General features: G+C 49.2%; 1 protein-coding gene across 10 annotated transcripts in view; it reads left to right on the top strand.

The window, feature by feature from the left end:
• The window catches only part of FGFR2 (fibroblast growth factor receptor 2), a 108,763-nt gene that overhangs the window by 46,682 nt on the left and 42,716 nt on the right, over positions 1 to 19,365 (top strand). For all 10 annotated transcript variants that reach the window (XM_047825597.1, XM_047825596.1, XM_047825595.1 and 7 more), the window contains one exon: positions 6,468 to 6,591. In XM_047825597.1, coding sequence (XP_047681553.1) covers positions 6,468 to 6,591 — 124 coding nt within the window. The remainder of the gene's footprint in view (positions 1 to 6,467; positions 6,592 to 19,365) is intronic.

The raw sequence follows: 19,365 nt of genomic DNA, 5'->3' as shown, positions 1-19,365 counted from the left end.
GTCCATTTCCTAGTCTATTTCAGATCCAAGAAAAGACAGGGGAAAACCTCTTTTCTTATAATCACAATGAAAACCTGATGGTTTTGATGGGTAGGTTAATTAGATTTACGTTTTCTGGGTTACTTAGAAGTCACATTAGAGACCTTTGCTTAAATGGTATGCTTAATCCCAAAATCTGTTTATTTGGAAAAATCACTACCCTTGCCCTTATTAATATATTTATACTTTATTGAGCTCTTTCTCAGCCAAGACAGTTCGGCTTTAATCCCAGAGCAGGCAGTCTGTGATGAGGAAGCAGGTGTATGTTGCCATCAGCCAACATGCGCGACCGCTCCCATGTGTCCTGACCGTGCAAGGTACCCCCCCCGCCACTGTCTGCCATGGCGCTGGGTCCCCTGCGCAGCCCAAACAGGGGAGCACTGTTGTTTTACCCCTTTTCCAGATGAGGCTGGTCATGAGACTTCTCAGTGGCAGGGCTGACATTTGGACCCAAGTGGTTTTCTTCCACAGTTGATGCTCTGACTTAACTTTCTTCAGATGTGGTTCCATGATTTTGTAAGAAACACTGGTGGTAAATTAGAAATCTGGAAACAGTGCTGGCATCCCAGGAACATGTGAGGATCCGTTGGCCTAAAGATGTTCTGTTGAGAGCAAAGCTGGGCATCTGATGCTGCTGTTCCCACTTCCCTGACCTGTATGGGATTTTTGCAAATTGCGCTGAAATACACGTAAAGTAAAACTTGTTATGTATTTTTCATCACCCTAAACAGAAACTCTGTATCCATTAAGAGGCAGTTCTCCATTTCTCTAATCTTTCTGTCTGAATTTGCCTGTTGCAGGTAATGCAGGTAAGTGGAATCATAGGCTATTTGTCCTTCTGTCTGTTGTGTGTATCTGTCTTTCTGTGTGTGGTAGCAACAATCAGACCTCGATTCCTTTTTCACGGCTGGATAATACTCCATTATATGGATGAGACCCCAGTTTGTTTATCCGTTCATCTGTTGACAGGCACTGGGGACGTTTCCACCTCTTGACTCTTGCGGTTGGTGTAGCTGTGTGAACGTGGATGTGCACGTACCTGTTCGAGTCCTTGCTTTCAGTTCCTTTGGCATCTACGTAGCAATGCTATGCTGGGTCATCTGGTGATTCTTCATTGAGCTTTTTTGAGGAAGGTCGTGAGATTTTTAAAGAGTTTATTTCAAAAGGCAGCAAGTGCCCTGCTGGCAGTCTTGGCCCGCCCTCCCACTCCCACTTGCTTTTCTTGCCTTGTATAATTCTCTTCCCACTTCTCTGGGAGATCCATGCTTTGTGTAGTGAGCTGGGGGGAAGAGTTTCTGCAGTTGTGTCCTAGAGGATCAGAGCTCGCCTCACCCTGCTCTCTGGACACCTCCTGAGAAGCAGACTTGGGCAACTTAAGCATTAATCGGGCTTTTGCCTCCACATCTGCCTGGTGATAAGCACCAGGGAGTGCCACAGCCCTTGACACATGTACTCAGTTTGTGCACACCTCCAGAGACGTGGTTTCGAGATCCCAGGAGCCTGTCGAAGGTGGGGGTCTGGCCTGGGACAGCAAGACTTCATGCATCATAATGCCACCTGGTTGATGTTGAGCTGTAGGTCATGGGCTGCCTTTATGAAGGCCAGCGGTCCAAGGGATTGCTGCCTTTCTCCATAAATTGCACCCTGATACCGGTGGAAGGAAGTGTCGGGAGTATTTGCCGTCACACGGACACAGTATTCTTTGACTTGGCACGGAGCAAAACTTTCTATCTAGCTTCTGGATGTTTATTCTGCTTGTTATTGAACACCTAGGTATTTGGAAATGTCCAGATTTTTTTTTTTTTTTTTTTTTTGTTTCACTGTGGAAACCAAACATCCAGGTGACAGCCTGGGTCTTTGACCTGGCTTCACCTTTCACTTAGGTGTTTTGGTATCATACAAACTAAATCTACATTCCCAGTTGTCTCCTGAAGGTAGCTGGGTGTTTAACATGCACCTCGGGAGATTTAGGTAGCAGAGGAATTCTGAAAAAACCCGTCTGGCCCACCTCTTCGTCGTCTTTGTGACGACGGTGTGGAATGTTCGTGGAATCCACTTTTTGTGTTAGGAGGGAAAGAGTTGAGGCCATGACCTTCAGTCTGCTTTGTTTCAGTATTGCAATGTTGTTTTTTAAAAGCCTTCAGTGAACATCGTCTTGAAGCCTCACGCTCTCTAATTCTGTTCATTGGCAGATGAAAACTAATGATGAATTTTCTACAGGGGTTTGGCCACGGGCAGGGGTGAGAAGGAAGGATGGCACGGGTGTCATTGGGTGCAGGACGTCTCTGCGCCCCCAGCTCTTGTGCTCAGGCTGCCAGCAAATTCCAGATGCGGTGGTCCTGCAGCAGGGGACGCCGGCGGAGAGGTTTTATTTGACTTTTTGGTCAAATGTGTGCGATTCCTGTTTGAATTTGAAAGGGTGAAAATAGGAAACAAGCAAACAACATGCACAATCACACCACGAAATTATATAAAATGTACTGCTGATAATTTAGTACATTTCCTTTCCGACTTTAGCTTTCCTTCTGACTATACAGTCAGGCTTATAGATTCAGGGCTATAGGCATCTGTGGTGTGTGTGTGTGTGTGTGTGTGTGTGTGTGTTTATACAGTGGCATCCTGAATGCACATTTTTATCCAACCTCCTTTTTTTTTCATTTATCAATAACTATTTTAAAAAATTGTTTTTAATGCTTATGTGTTTTTGGGAGAGAGAGAGGAGAAAGAGAGGGACAGAGCACATGTGGGGGAGGGGCAGAGAGAAATGGAGACACAGAATCCGGAGCAGGCCTCAGGCTCTGAGCGGTCAGCATAGAGCCTGACGCGGGGCTTGAACTTCACAAGCCACGTGAGAACATGACCTGAGCCCAAGTCGGACGCTTAACCAACTGAGCCACCCAGGTGCCCCTCATTTATCGGTAACTATAAATAACACCTTTACCAGGTCTGAACTTAAGAATACCTCCTCCTTTTTAATGACTGTGTGCTATTTTGTTGGAATGAATTAAGTCCTGTAGGATGAGCTGTGTGTTGTTAATGGCTCTCTTCCTGATGGATTCGGTTTTGCTGTCACAAGCAGTGCTCGAAGCAATCATCTTGTTCATGTGCCTTGAAGTAATCCTCCTGGTTCTCTGTGTAGCCTAGATTTCTAGAAGTGGAATTAACTGGGTTAAAAAAAAATGTGTTGCTAATTTTAACAGGCCCTGCGAAATTATTTTACAGAAAGGTTTTTTCCTACCCTATGTTCCTATTCTCAATTGGAGTCTCTTTTTCCTTACACTCTTAAGTACTCAATGGCATGGATCTTCCTAATTTTTGTTAATCAGCCGGTGAATAACCGCGTCTCATTATTGTTTTAATTTGCATTTCCCTGATTGTTAATGAGGTTAAGCATCTTTTCATATGTTTATTGGGTATTTACATTCTCTCTTCTGCGAGTGCAAAAGATGGGACTCTGACCTAACTGGCGGAGGAGTTGTGGCACTTAAAAAGATGAGGAATTAAAAAAAAAAACACAGCAACAACAAAAAAACCACACTGAAAAGGACGTCTTACATTTTTGTTGGAAGGGTAGTGTCTGTAGGTTTACACTGAATCGTGGTTTGGAAACGGAGTGTTCAGAAAAGAGACACAAGAAGTCTTTGTGCCTTTGTTTCCTCATCTTGATAGAGTTGCTGTCTGTACTCTCTCGGCTTGTCATTAAGCGACCACTAATTAATGGTAGGATATCCCCTGCAAAAGCGTCAAGCCTTCCCACCGTTGGCAGCTTCTAAGGGCGTCCCTTTGGAAAATGCCACAGCTCATAACATTTGGGATTGGTCGTATGTCCAGGAATCAAATACTAGGGCAATGGTGTAAGAAAGCAAATATTAACAGCACTGCATGGGGCGATATTGATTGAGTACCAAGGTCTCCAAAGGGGCAGAAGCCCCTTGTTTGGTAACTGTGTTTCCCATTGTGAAAGCATTCGATAAATGGTAACTTATTAATAATTGTAGTGCATCTCCAGGAAGTAAATATTCAGGGAGCACGCGCTCTTGAAGGAGGCTCTCCCGTGGAATGCCGTGGCCCCAACGAGAGACTGGAGCTGCCCTAGGGTTACCAACGGCAGCGGTATGCTGAGCTGCGTATGCCAAGATTTAATGTCTTGGGCAGAAGCAGATGATGCCCTCCCCGTGCAGTTCACGTTCAGCCCCATTTGGACTGCGCCCCGTGCCAAATCTGGATCCAGGCGCGAGAAAGACATTGACAGTTTGGATGGGGTCCAGAGACAGGCACTAGTCTTGATTAAGGGCTTATGGGCATGACATTTGAGCGGGGGCTCAAAGAACTGAATATTTACAGCAGGGCTAAATGCTGGATTACGTGGCTTGGTGACGTTAGGGCCTCTGGCTTCATCCCTAAGTTACCCTCTGTGTGATTAGCTCTTTCAGAGTCCAGGAAAGTCCCGCTTCTGATAACCCCTGCACGCTTGGGGGGAGGGCGGGTCTCTGTATGGGCCCACCTGCCTCAAGTTGAATCAAGGAGTTTGTTAGCACCCAGCTCCAGGGTAGCACCCGGAGGGGGCGGGGAGATTTGGGGTAGAGAAGTCTCACTGCCCTGGGACATTTAGCAACCGCCTCCGCTCCTTCACAATATTCCTTCTATAGGCTGTGCACCTAAGGTGCTTACCCCTCCTTCGCAGGACCCTGGCCTCTTGTTTGGCTCTCCTACAAGTGCGTGGCCCAGCCAGGAGCAGGAAGCGGGGCTTCTCCCAAGCAGAGTACAGATTTCTCTCCGTGGTGGGGTCTGATGCCCGCAGCGTCCTCTTACCGCCAGACTTTTCACCTGTGACAGCGAGAATGACGGTCCCCCCGCCAGCTCCACGACATTAAGACTGGGACGGTCTTGATGGTGATACAGGGGGGAGCTGGTGGGCTGCCGCGGCTGGAGCAAAGGGACCGTCTGCCCAGAGCTCACTCTTCAGCGCTTGTGCTTGGTGAGGAGAGGAGTCCAGCCCTCACCCCCGTGATCCTGCATAAGACCGTCCGTGATGAGCAGTGGTCTCGTTTGTGACCTCTGCATCGGTGGCTGCTCTTGCGGTGCTGGCCTGCCTGCACAGAGCTGAACATCTGACATGACATGCCTCGAGTCGTAACAGGCTCTGATAACCCCTTACCTCTGTTGGCGCCGCTTTTCAAAGCGGACAGCTGCTCTGCCCTCCCGTTTTTGTAATGGAGCATTCATGAGATGATCTTTATTCTCTAGTTCCTTGACTCACTCATGTGCTTGCAGAGGCTCGGCTGGTATTAGCAGTTTTTATGTGATTAAGGCAGAAAACACTTGCAGCGCTCAGGGAATCATGCAGAAGGTCAGTTGGAATTCCTGAAATCATAGTTAAGACCACGAGGGCCCTGGCTTTTTTTTTTTTTTCTTTCCCCCTTCTCTGTTTCTCTAGAGTGCCTCGTCCAAAATGCCTTTAAAACATGATTTGGATTTGGGGGAAAACCTTAAAGCCTTAAACCTGCAAGGTGAAATCTGCATTTTGGCTCTTTGTAAGGAAAAGTCACGCTTGCTTGAAAGTTTGAGTCTATTAAAATACTTTAAAAGCCAGGTGCGAATGTTGGAGTCTAGTCTGTTCGCATGTTGACAGAACGGTGGGTGGGAATCACAATAACTTATTTTCACACGTGCCACTTATCTCTCTGAAAAGTCTCAAGGAGTTTGTAAGCAGACGGATATACAACTTAGGTTTCCTAAGGATTCATTGCTCCCATATTTGGCATTCTGAGTATATCTCTCGGGAACATGTCGCATCTATTTAGGCATTGCCAGAGATGGGAGGGGCAGGCCTGTGTTCCCAGTTGAAACTTCTTGAGACTTCCAGACAGCATCTGGGGGTGATGGGGGAAGAAATGGCAGGTTTTCAGACTGGAAGGCTCCAGGAGCAGTACAGTACCTAGCTTGTGGGCTCCTTGGGAGAATTCACATTAGCTGAGGCCGAACAGAATATGCACAGTAATCCTGGCATACAGCAGGTGCTCACTGGTGCTGGCTCTAAATGGTTCCTTGGCGCTGTGGGGCCTGAGGCTTCCTAGTGGATGAGCGACCTTTTGGCTCCCCTGCTCTGGGGCACTGATACCTTTGCAGGCCAGTGGTCTGGCCATTTGGCAGCTCCTGGAGGAACCCATCCTTCATCGACAGCCTCGCTCCGTACACTTGCATATCTGAACATGTCAGTATCCCCCTTGCTCGACATTCACCATGACGATAATGATTGTTTTCGTTTGGCTCCATTCTGTGTGCTTAGTACGAGGGAAATTGACAATTGCGGTGATTCTTCTCTACCTTCCTTGTCTCCTCCAACTTCTTTTTAAATCAAGATGGCAGAGTACCTGGTAATTTATGCTAAGATTGCTAAATAACCACCTTTCCTTTGATCTTTTCAGGTACGGAACCAGCACTGGAGTCTTATTATGGAGAGCGTGGTCCCATCTGACAAAGGCAATTATACCTGTGTGGTGGAGAATGAGTATGGCTCTATCAATCACACGTACCACCTTGATGTTGTTGGTGAGTTTGCTTCTCCCCGAGGGACAGCTGTACGCCCGCCTGCTACAGCGTGACTCATTTAACCCCGCGAAAGTGAGTCTGGTTTCTCCCCATGGTTTAAGGAGAGAGACCGTTGGTTCGTTTTCCTTCTTTCTGAATGTAATCTGTTGTTTGAGAAGGATTCTTCCGTCATTTGACGATGTTCCTGTTTCCCGATTAGCCATGTTTTACGTATTTTGTGTGATCCTCTTGGTTCCCTAGCACCGTTTTGGGTGAAATGGACGTGGTGTGAAATGTGTTGACACTCTGAAAGCCGGTATTACTCTTAAGAACGTCCGTGTGTTCAGGGAAAGGGTACAGTTACGCGCTAGGAGAACTTGGTTTTTAAAAGGGAGGCAGCATTATCCAAAGAAGGGCAATTGGGCAATGCTGGCTAAAGAGTAGAGGAAAAGGTATTGTGATGACTGAACTTCTAGCTGGCTGGAGGAAGGGTAGTGTCCAGGGGCCCTTTACTTCCATCAGAAGAAAGTCATTCAGTGCTCTACTGTGGGTTCAGCTCCCGTGGAAAGGGAACTGTGTATATGGGCTTGTAAATTCCTTTTTATCTAAGTGCTCAGATAGGTAGGCTACTTTAATTAGATGTCTTAAGATCAATAGGCTGTTGTCCTGGAATTCAAATGTCTTCCTATCTTGCCCTTTATGATGGGTTTTGTTGTAACTGATAAAGGAAGGGTGTTTCTCTGTCTTGTTGGAGGACTGGAGATACCTAGGATGTGTCTCCTTGTTGCAGGGATGGTGGGCTAAGATCCCTTCTTTGGCACGACCCATCTTTTGCTCTGCCTTGTCCTCCACCCTGACTCACGGCATCACCACCTGACCTGACTGGGGGTCAGCTAACCAGTTCGCCCTTCTCCACTTGCAGATTGCCAGCTCCCAAGGCCTCAAGTCCAAGCTCACCTTGATTGATTTTTGCCTTAACGTGACCCTTTGTTTCTCCACAGACTCCTGCCCCGCCACCGTGTCTATGAACGAAGACTTTCCTTCATCATTTTCTATGCGTGTGTCCCTAGTATTATTTCATATGTGGGCATTTCTTCTCCTTCAGTAAACTATAAACTCTTTGAAGAGAGGCCCCACAGATACCTGAATTGCCCAAAGAACCATTAAGAAACCTTCCAAAGGCTTGACCAACCACATTTCATAGATTTTGGCTAATGGAAGTTTTAGGTTAACTGAAAATTAAACAGAAGCCATTTTTAGATTTTCTATCAAGTTAAATTAAATCCAGAAGGAACTCCCCCTAGGAAAGCATGAGATCGTCTTTATTTCCATGTGTACGTAAGGATTCAGTGAAAAAAGTTCTTGTCCTTCAGAAGCCTTACTGTGAAATTTGGTTGCTTTCACATAATGTTGCTCCTGTGGGCATTCATAAAAGACTGAGTTCCAGAACCCTCCTTTCTCACAGAGATACTCGTGGAAGGTTTCTTAGTGGGAGTTACTACGTACAGATATTTTACAAATCAAACACAAAGAAGTAACGCTCAAATATGGGACGAAAATGGTGAACATTTATTTTGGCATCGATGTGCCGTAAATCTGTTGGTTAAGCACACAACGTGGAATTCACATTGGGCCTCACATCTCCTGAATTTGACACGAAAGTGTTTCTATTTAAGGAAAGAAGGTTCGGGGGCTAAAAGTTCTCAATGCCTAATTTTGAAACAAGCAGTTTATTGTGCGAATAAAATAATTGCGCCGTAGCAATCCGCGGGGCTCATGGCTGTGTACGCCTACAGATTGTTCATTGGGATCGGTCGGGGACCATTCCAGGAATCCCCCCGTCAGCTTGGCCACCCCAGCCACGGGCTCTGGCTCCTAGCAGGTTTTAGGTTGAGTTGTTATGTAAAACATTCAAAAGCCCCCTCCCCTCCCACCTCTCCTTTGAGCTTTCTGGCAGCTCATCTCTGTGAAGCCCTGAAATCTCTCTTACAGTTTTAGGGTTGGATTTGAACTGGGCTGCTGAATAATGGAATTGTGCTGTCTAATGTTAATCCCCTGGCAGTCAGTGTTGTTGAAAAGAGCGTATGATTCAGTGGTGTGATGTAGAGAGGAGCATAGAGCGTATGGAGTAATGAATGCAGAGAAAGGCCCGATTATGTCACAAATTTGGGAGATTGCCCAGCCAAACGTGGGCCAATAATGACACAATGCTGGTTGGGAATATCCATTAAAGCTCAACCCCTAATAATTTTCCAAGCCTTGAACCTTCTTTATAAATAGAAGCCAAAAGTCAGTGGAGTATAAGACATTTTCAGGAAAGACGGAGGTGTGAAATACTCTCATCTTTGTTCAAAACCCCAGTAATTGCTTTGAGAAGCACTCATAAAATAAGAAGTGAGTCAGCTCCAGAGTCTCATGTAGACTTACAGGGTTGGCAGGCGATCGTTCTGAACGTCTCCGAGAGTGGCGACAAAAGGGAATTCAGGCCCGAACAACAAGTTTCTGGTGGCCCCGCGGCCCAAGTGCAGGATTCCACCCCGTGATCACCGCTTCTCGGCCACGTCCGCGTCTCCCAGAAAAACCGGAGCCTCTTTCCCAGCGAAAGTCAAGTCCTGTTCTCGTTCACATCCTCCGAGGGTTTACTTTTGTTGCTATGCTACATAGGGTTGCGGTTCAGATATTACGAAGCATCAAAATGGGTGAGATCTTTTTATTGAAATCCTTCCTTGGAACGGCATTCCCCATAAGGACTTCCACGTAAAAGCCGTGTAATTTAAGTGACATTCTTGTGTCTCGGGCACGAAGCGGCCAGCCATTGTCGTGTGTGAGGGAAGGGCTCTCGTTTACGGGCGCGCTTTCGGGAGCCTTGCTTGATCCTCACTAAAATTGACACCATTATTTTTCAGCCATTTACTTGTAGGGGAAAATTAGCATGAAGCACCGCTTCTGGGTAATTGTGCCGATAGTAAAACAGGCCCTCCTCAGAGAGCCGGCGGGTCTTGGCCATCGCTCCTCGGAGGACGCTGCAGTCCTAGATTCTGGCGGGGCCTCTGTCCCCAAAAAGCTGCGGCCTCGGACTCATCCTGAACCTTTGGTTTCAGCGGGGTTGGGTCCTTCTGGAGACTGTGCGGGGGGGGGGGGGGGGGGGGGGGCGGGGGGGGGGGAATCTGTTTCACGCCTCTCCCCGGCTTCTGGTGGCCTTCTGGTGGCCGTCAGCAGCTCTCCGCTTGTGACTTGTCATTCCGGCGTCTGCCTCTGCCTTCCGGTGGCCTTCCTCTCTGTGGCTCACAGGTGTCACCTGTCACTGGATTTCAGGCCTTGCCCTCGGAACAGGGTAGTGTCATCTCAAGATCCCTCAGTTAATTACAAGGACCTTGTTTCCAGGTAGGGTCACAGTCACAGGCTCTAGGGGTTAGGACAGGGACTCCTCTTTTTGGAAGGGTGGGGGTGGGGCACAGTTCAACCCACGACAGTGGTTAGGAGGCATCAGTTGGGTTAACAGATGAAAACACCGAATTGGCATCCTGGGGCCAACAACAAATGCTGATTTTCTCACCTCAAACCGGGACTCTTTGGAGGGTTAGAGGGCATTTTGGGGGCATCTGGTGGCTCAGTCGGTTGAGCGTCTGACTTCAGCTCAGGCCGTGATCTCACAGCTCATGAGTTCGAGCCCCGCATCCGGCTCTCTGCTGTCAGGGCAGAGCCTGCTTGGGATTCTCTGTTCCCCCTCTCTCTGCACTTCCCTCTCTGTCTTTCAAAATTAACTTTAAAAAAAGGGCATTTTTAATAGGTTTAATTAGACCCCATCAGACCTTCTGGTAAATAAACCGAATGCCGTGCTGGGACCAACAGGTGGGGCCCCTGCTGGGTTACGCCTTTGGTTAACGTGGTCGTCAGGGCTGTCCCAGGACTGATCAGGATGCAGAGGAAGATCGTGGTGTTTGAGAGCCCCGGGTTCTTCAAGCTGGCCTCTGCCTTCACCTGTCAGCCCTCTTACAGTTGAGGAACATCAAATTGGGGGAGTGGGGGGGGGGCGGTGAGGCATTTATTTGCCGAGAACTGAACCCTAGATCTGGGGTCTCCATCCGGTGTCCCCAAAGCCTGGGTTAATGCTCCAAGCACCACACATGGCGGTCTCTGTTTTTGGTGTCCTGTGGTGTGGACCAGCAGGGACCACTGCAGGACTCTGAAAAGGTACTGCTGTTATCCCCACCCCACGTTCAGCTCTGTTGCAAAATAACAGAGAGAGAGAGATGAAGGTATCGAATGGACGAGTTGCTCGTCCTTCCTCAGACACCCTTTGGCTTTGAGTTACGAACTTTTCCTCCCTTTGGGTGTCCCAGTTCGGCAATCCCAGAGACCGTAAGTTTTGAGCTTTTCACCTGGCATTGGGCATTTGGGGGGCAGAGGTTGGAAACAGTGAGTGCCTCTGGATTTGCTGATTACCCTCTATCTGACTTTCCAGAGATTTCTCCTCCCCTAGGACAAGAGCGCTATAAGCGCTAGATAGTGTCTCAGTAGACAGTTGGGAGCCAGTCAGCGGCCAAGCATCCCTCTGGCTGGGTGGAGGGTCACTGAGGCCACCTCACCAGCCCTGACTTGCTCAGCGGGAGACCAGAAGGCTGCTGTCGACTAGTCCGTGACATAAATCTGCTGTAACTGGGCTCTGGGCGTGATGGGACGGGGCCTGAAAGCCGAAGGAATCTGTCCCAGTGCTAACCTCCCCCCTCCGGTGTGTACTCGGGAGGAATGAAGAGTCTGTTATTCCAGGCACTGACTGATAAGCCTGGCTCTGAGGCTGACACCTGGCACTCTGAGCCTTTGGCGGCCCATCCCCAGTGGGAGAAGGAGAAATTGCGTAAATTGTTTACTGCTTGGGGCAGCCTCTGTCCTGGGAAGACAAAGCCTCCAGTGTGATCCCTGAGCAGAAGAAGGGCGACCGAGGCAGGTTCGAGTCCCTCAGGGGACCCTTACACTTGTCCGGGATGAACTGTGGAATCTTTCTCGGGTTGGGAACAAAGTAGCGTTTACGTAAATGAAACGGTGGCCTCGTTGATTAACTGGTTGGTGTTACTACCGAAGCTGTCAAAATTAGGATCGTTCCTGCTCACTTGTTCCTGTCAGAAGACCACACTCTGTCCGTGTTTTCTGCCACACCGTGGCTCCTAGATGAAGGCTTTTGTTTCTCTGTTTGATGAGGGGTGACCCTAGGTGGCATTAACCACACAAAACAGCGCACCCGGAGATTTTAGCGCCTTGAACGCCAGGCTGTCACTTTCTGAGTTGCCACGTGTGTGCATTTCCCTGGCGTCCACCAGCCTCAGTCCCACAGAGCCCCTGGGGGTTCTGAACTTGAAGCATCTTGACCTAGACGCTTCCTGGCCAGGCCTCATTTGATTTTCCGTATTCATCTTGCCGCCAACCGATTCTTTCCTTTTCTTGCTCTGGGTTTAAGACGCGGTGTCTACCCTGACTTTGGTCCTGCGTGCCAGCTCTAGAGCTGTGAAATCTCGCCGGAGGGGGATAGAAAGCCCCCTGTTGACAGGGGGCTGGGGTGCCACGCTAGGTAATACGTCACAGCGAGCGCTGTACTTACAAGTAGGCTTGTTTCGTTAATGTAGAATCATGGAGCCCAGCAGGGTTGAGTAGGAAACACAGTCCTTTTGCCGCATTTCCTTCTCTTCTTCCTGCCCGTTGCCACTCAGCCCTCATGACGCTCCAGCCCTTGCTGGACGCACCTCGGCGGGGAATGACACGGTGGAGACGTTCACATTCGTTTCCAGCTTCGGTAGCTCTACGGCGTCAGACGTCCAGGAGCCTCTGAGCCTCAGTTCCATTGTCTGTAAAGTGGGGGTGGAAACCTAGCCCCCCTGGAGGGGGATGAGGTAGTAGGGGGCAGTGCTTTATTTTTTTAATTTTTTTTATGTTTATTTACTTTGGGGGGGGAGGGAGAGCACAGCGCGAGTGGGGTGGGGCAGAGAGAAAGGAGAGAGAATCCCAGGCAGGCTCCCCACTGTCAGCGCAGAGTTGAGTGGGGCTCGACTCCAGAAATGGTGAGATCATGACCTGAGCTGAGCTCAAGAGTCAGAAGCTTCACCGACCGAACCACCCAGGTGCCCCGGGGCAGTGCTTTTAAATAATAGGACCATAGGATTTGACTCTTAGTCACTATCATGAGGTGGTCCACACCTCCTCTTGGATCTCTGGGCCGAGACAGGTGTATTCCCTGCAGCCCTGGTTGAAGGAGTGGTCCCTCCTCCCCTCTCCTTTCCTCCAGGGCGGAGATTTCGAAACTTCTTTTTTTTTTTTTTTTTTAATTTTTTTTAACGTTTACTTATTTTTGAGACAGAGAGAGACAGAGCATGAACAGGGGAGGGGCAGAGAGAGAGGGAGACACAGAATCGGAAACAGGCTCCAGGCTCTGAGCTGTCAGCACAGAGCCCGACGCGGGGCTCGAACTCACGGACTGTGAGATCATGACCTGAGCTGAAGTCGGACGCTTAACCGACCAAGCCACCCAGGCGCCCCTCAAAACTTCTTTTGAGCTACTGTTCAATGAGCTTTTGGTTACTACGGAGCAGATGTTTATACCCGCTTCACAACCGGGATTTCAGGGGGCAAAAGCTGGTCGGCGGGCAGCTGCCTCACTCCCAACGTACCGGCCAGCAAATAAGTGCGTTCCTGCCGCACCACTACCGGGAAGAAGTTGCTCGTCCTAGGCACCGTGGGCGGTGATGTCAGTGTTTTCGCCATGCTCTTCACAAGCCATCAGTTGCCCTCTGCCCCATAGTTGAGGAAGGAAGCCTTGTGGATTGCTTTCGGTCCTGGCAGGGGTCCCGGCTGAGGTGGCTGGGGGAGAAGGTTAATATTTGATCTCCTGCCTCATCTTTGGCGTTGGGTCTATGGTGTGGGCAAAGAGGATGTGAAAGCGTTACAGATAAGTTACCGTCTTACAGAGTTTTGTAAGAAGAGGGATCTCTCGACCGTACCCGGAGGGAAGTGTAGGGCAGGGCAGGGCAGGGTGTGGGGAGAAAGCTGCTGCTGTCCCAGCGTCAGCGAGGAGTCCCGGCCCGAAGACATAAGTCCACGGATGCCAGTCACGGTGCCCAGTATGAGCTCGAACTGTGCCGCCAGTGTGTGCCGAATTAGAATAATGGAAAAAACGGCTTATCGGGTTACTTAACATTTGGAGTTTGTGGTTCTTGACACGGCAGGTTCTTTTCTTTTTTAATTTTAATTTTGAAAATTTATTTTGAGAGAGAAAGAGAGGGAGGGGCAGAGAGAGAGAATCCCAAGCAGGCTCCGTGCTGTCGGTGCAGATCCGGACGCAGGGCTCCATCTCCCGAACCGCCAGATCGTGACCTGAGCCGAAATCGAGAGTTGGACACTTGACCGACGGAGCCACCCAGGCGCCCCAACGCAGCAAGTTCTGAAGCAAGACCTCTTCAGGGTTTCTCTCCAAACTCCGTACGGCCTCTATTTCCAGTCACCTTTTTAAACCAGGAGACCCCCGTTGGGAAGTATTACAGTCAACTCTCATTAAAATGTAAATCTGGCAATGCCATCAGATTTCTTCCTGTTTTAAATGCTGCCTCCACCAGAGTGCCTCTCTGGACTCCCCCTCCTTGAGAAGAGCCCACTGCTGTGTGTGCTGAGTTTGTGTTTGGTGTGTTTTCACAGTCAGGGGCGGGCAGGGCAGAAATGACCCCGTGTTGTAAGAAGAAGGGGCTCCCAACCTAGAGGGCAGGCTCCATGGGGACAGGCGGCTTCCAGAGCTCCTGTCGCATCTTTCCACCATTAGTGACATCAAACGCAGGTGGGAGGTGGGGAAGAGATGGCTGGGTGGGGGGTATTGGTGTTGTGAGGGGGAAGATGTCCTGCTTCTCCTTCTGAGAAGAGAGAGGTTGAGGAGGCGAGAACCTCATTGGTTTGAGCAGAGCCCTCTAGATTGGTTAATCCTGTCTGGGAAAGCAGCCTGTGGCTGGCCTTCGGGGTGACAGTCAGTTGACGGTCACAGCACAGAAGATCCCAGAGTGCCACAGGGAGGTGGTAGGTATCGATGGAGATTCCTGGATCTTGATAGAAACACTTTTTCTTTCTTTCTCGCAGAGGCTCCTCCTTCTAGGGTTCTCTCACACAAACTTCTGTCCCAAAGAAGTATGCAAATCGATGGGCCACATTGTGCCCCGGACATATTTCCCCTCAAAAAGAAAAAGTGGTATTTCGCTAGACAGGCATCGGATGTTATTCTGGAAGGACCATTGGGCAGTTGTGCTTTCTCTGAAAAAGGAGGTCCTTCCTCATTTTATTGGGTTCAGTGTACGCTCTGGACCAGGGCAGAAAAGTCAAGGATTTAGTCCTTTACATTCTACCTTCTGGCCAACAGAATGTATGACACTATCCCCGAACGTTTGGTAGGGAGGGTTGCAGGCTGCCTTGGGGCATCTCATCTGGCTCAGAAAGTGAGAAGTGGAGCCTTCCATGAGCTCGGTGACCCTTTGGAAGCTTCTCCTTTAGTGATGCTTCCGGCAAGGAGTATCCAGAATCCCTTCTATTTTCAGTGTCTGAGTTTGCCTCTAAGAAGACCAGTGAGGTTTTATCATTTTGTGTACTTTGTACCAAAGGGAGGCATTTCTTGTTTGCTCACATGGGCTGAAAGCTTTTACTTCTGTTTGAACCACCCCAGGAGCAAAATAAAACATCTAAGAGGTAACCGTGGTAGAGTTTTCTTGACTTCCTCTAGAATTAAGGCCTTTTGAATGAGGAAAGTTGATGAAGCCTGCGAACGTTATTTTTGTAGACATCTTCTCGTGTCTGTACGTATCGATTATTTCATTATTATTAGTGACCCGTATGCTCTTCTGTCTTGGATAGAGTGTAATTTACTTAATCATTTTCCCCCTGGGTGGAGACTTAGGCTGTTTTCCCGTTACAGAAGAGGCCACCGTGACAAGCTTTGCACACATCCATTTGCTGGCCACCCGGGTGACTATTTTTCCGGGACAGATTTCCAGAGGCAGACTAACCGGGCCCTCTTTGGTGTCGACCGAAATATCTTCGACATAAAAAGCTTCACTGTGAGCACGGCTGTATTTGGGGGGCTCCCCAGTGATTTGATTTTTAGCTTCTTTGCAAACCATTTGAGAGAAGATACTCTGATTTTGGGAGTTCAGCAAAAGGTATGTTTAATTCCGGGACTTTGAAAAAACATCTCCGCCATACTCTTCCCAGGGAGGAAACCCAGCTATGCAGACTCCGGCTGATAGTCCTGGCATTCCTGAAAGATGTCGCAGCCCCCTGCCCCCCATGGCTCGTGGCGTGGTGCTGAGGCTCTGTGATGTGGCTCCCAGCGTGACCGCGCTCAGCTGTGTTTACCCCAGCGCCACTGGAGCGAGCCTGGGGAGACTGACGTCTGAGTTTTGCATCAGCGTGAAAACCAAGCGCAAGATGGGGAGGGACCTTATGCGGAGTCCTTTGTGTCAGGGCAGAGAAAAGCTGTCAGTAAACGGGACAAGATAAATACACTTAACTAATTGAGAAGGTAGGTTTTCCGTGACCCTAGAAATCGATCTTGTTCACTCTGTGATCACGTCACCTTTGCCGCTTCTCTCTTTTTTAAAAAAAATTGTGGCAAGGTGTGCATAACAACGAAATGGACCATTTTAGCCACTTTTGAAGGTACAGTCGAGTGGCATTAAATAGTCACGTGGTTACACAACCATCGCCACCGTCTAATCCCCAGAATTTTTCATCATCCCAGAGCCACGTCTCCTTTTAACTAAAGAAAAGGCATTTTTGAATTTTTTTTTAGTTTATTTATTTTGAGGGAGAGAGAGCAGGGGAGGGGCAGAGAGAGAGGGAGAGAGAGCAGGGGAGGGGCAGAGAGAGAGGGAGAGAGAGAGAATCCCAAGCAGGCGGTGCAGAGCCTGATGCGGGACTCAAACTCACGAACCGAGACGTAAGGACCTGAGTCGAAATCGAGAGTCGGACGCTTAACCTACTGAGCCGCCCAGGAAGGCCGCTTTTGAATCTAACTTTGACATAACTTTATGGTCACCTGAGCGTCTACCGTTCCGGTTTCACTCCGGAAGGCACAGAGCTCAGGGTAACATTTGGGGTGTAAATGACACACGGCCCTCGTCCTGTAATTCGCCCAAGAAGACCTAAATTGACACCCAGCTGGTAGAAGCCACTCAGCCCCCAGCCACATAATACCGTCTGTGACATTAATTAGGGAAGGCGCTTTGCCTCCACCTGCTTTGGTCTTCCCAGGCCGCCCAGCCTCGGCCAGAACTTCACTCCGCCGTCCACCTCATCGAGCAAGCACAAAGGAATTAGTGGTGTTTTGCTTCTAGCATTTCACGTGGTGCGGCCCCCAGAAGTCACCGAGGGACTTCGGCGCTGGAGGGGAGACACTCGGGCTTTCCCCGGACGAGCTTGGTCTGCAGACTTTGGTGTCTCTGTAGGAGAAATGCGTATGTTTTGGAGGAAGCTAGATCCCCACCCAGACCACTTCTGCGAGACTTCCAGAATCAGGCAAGAGGCAAACGAGGCTAAGCTAAGCTGAGGACAGAGAAAGAGCAACAAACTGGTGACCTCCTACAAACGTGCATTTTTTTTTTTCTTTTTTAAAAAGTTATTCTGGGTGCTCCGTCTCCCAGGCCACTCCTGTGTTCTGGAAGGTGACGGGAGAGCTACAGGTACTTGGACTGTTTGTAAAAGTGTGCTCCTTCCTTCCTGTTGCCTTCCCTCCAAACCTGGCCTTTTCCTCCTGATCAGTTTTAGTTGTGACCTCCCTTTGTGCTGATTTCGAGACGCTGGAGAAAAGTTCGGGGACACAAAACTCAGAACCCTACTACATCTGTCCCGTCTGGGCTGAGTGCATCAGGTAGAGTCTTGACAAGGCAATGTGCTCCTTCTGCTAATTGTAATTAGCACGAGGTCTTTAGCAGGCTAATGGGCGCCTCAGGCTTCAGAGGGCTTTGATCACCTCATGCCAACTGGTTTAGTGTGTTTTGATGCAACAAAAGCGACCACTGCCTACTCTTCAGAGAATGAGCGAGGCTGGGCTTCAGGAGAAGCCTTCTCTGGTGTTTTCACTTGTCCTCCAAGTTGTAGAACGTCCTTTCCCCATCCAGACCCCTTGAAGTGGCTCAGAAACTGCCATTTTAGACGAAGGGTAGCTACGTTTTGATTTCAGTTTTAAGACGGAGCAGGCAAGGTTCTCCACGCTCTGCGAGTGAGTGGGTGCCCCAGAGCAGGAGACGTGCTATTTCCAGATCAATACGGGGCACTCCGTGTGATTTGAGCCTCTTGGCATTTTGCTGCTGAGAGAGCAGCTTCGAAACGGCTCTTTGTGGCAAGCGCGGCTGCACTTTTGGGGAGAAATGCTCAGGAGACCAATGTGTGCTGGGAAACCAGCAGCTCTGGGCTTGATTAATTTATAGGTGTAATTTAAGAACCTGGTCTCCTTCTGATCCCCGGGATGCGTATTTACTGAGCCTGTAGACATGCTCGCTGGACGTTTTTTATGGCCTTTGCTATGTCAGAGCAAAAGTTGTAGATCTCTTACGAGCCAACATATTATTATGTCCAGAGGAGGGACTGGCATGTTATAAAGTTTCAGTGGTCAATTAACAAAGATTTATTCTTTGTCACTCAGGTATTTTTCTCTCTTTCGCCGTAATTACCTCGTGGAGCGAAGCAGGCTGTTTTTCCGCCCGCTCTTTCTGGTTGTGGCTCCGAGCTTTGGAGCAGGACTTGAGAAGGTCAGTCTCGAAGTGGAGACTCCTAGCCGCTGGGCCTTCTGCTTGGGGAAAGTGGACTCACTCGGAGCTCTTGACGGGGGGGGGGGGGGGGGGGTGAGCGAAAACGCGGAGGAGAGAATGTGTTTTTTAAAGCGCATCAGCCTGTGTTTACTATGCACTGATTTGATGGGACCTCGTTTCAATAGTGCAGCCAGCTGCCTTCTCGGCACCCTGTGGGGTGCTTTCCATCCCGTCTCAAGTCGGAATTCACGCAGGGGCCTTAGAGTTGCTCTTTTGAAGGTTCTCGACCCCGTTCCAGGTCCGGGCACTGCCTTTGTGTAACCTGCTCAACTCAGAATGGATATTTTTTTAAAAACCTCCATAAGGGCACAGGGGTGAGCTGCTCATCAGCTTCTCTGTTTTCCATATATTTATTTCACTACAAAGAGAGAAAAAAAAAGAATCTGTTTTATAGAAGATCAGAGAGTTAAACATGCTGTAAGAGAACCTTGCCCAAAACTGTAAATCCTTCCTGGTGGAGAAGCTGTGATTTTTGTTATCACGTAGAAGAACAAGAGATGGGCCAGGGGCGCCTGGGTGGCTCAGGGGGTTGAGCGTCCGACTTCGGCTCAGGTCGTGATCTCACGGTTCGTGGGTTCGAGCCCCGTGTCGGGCTCCGTGCTGACAGCTCGGAGCCTGGAGCCCGCTTCGGATTCTGTGTCTCTCCCTCTCTCTTTTCCCCTCCCCTGCTCGTGCACCGTCTGTCTTTCTCAAAAATAAGTAAACATTAAAAAATATAATAAAACAGATGGGCCAGCTCTGAGTTTTATTCTCTAATCCAGAGATAATTCATTGACTTATTTATTATTATTATTTTTTTACATTGGCTTGTTGTGCAAAGCGCTGGGAACCTGAGGAGTTTGCTCTGCCCAGGGCCTGGTGAGGTTGGGGGAGAGCACACTGGCTGTGGAGGGTCCTTATGCCACCATCACTGTCCTGTTCCTGTGGTATTTCCCAGGTGCCCACCGGGGCCTGGCCACGGAGGTCT

Source organism: Prionailurus viverrinus, chromosome D2 (assembly GCF_022837055.1).
Source record: "Prionailurus viverrinus isolate Anna chromosome D2, UM_Priviv_1.0, whole genome shotgun sequence".
NCBI classification, from domain to species: Eukaryota; Metazoa; Chordata; class Mammalia; order Carnivora; family Felidae; genus Prionailurus; species Prionailurus viverrinus.
This window is presented reverse-complemented; position numbering and strand designations above follow the sequence as displayed.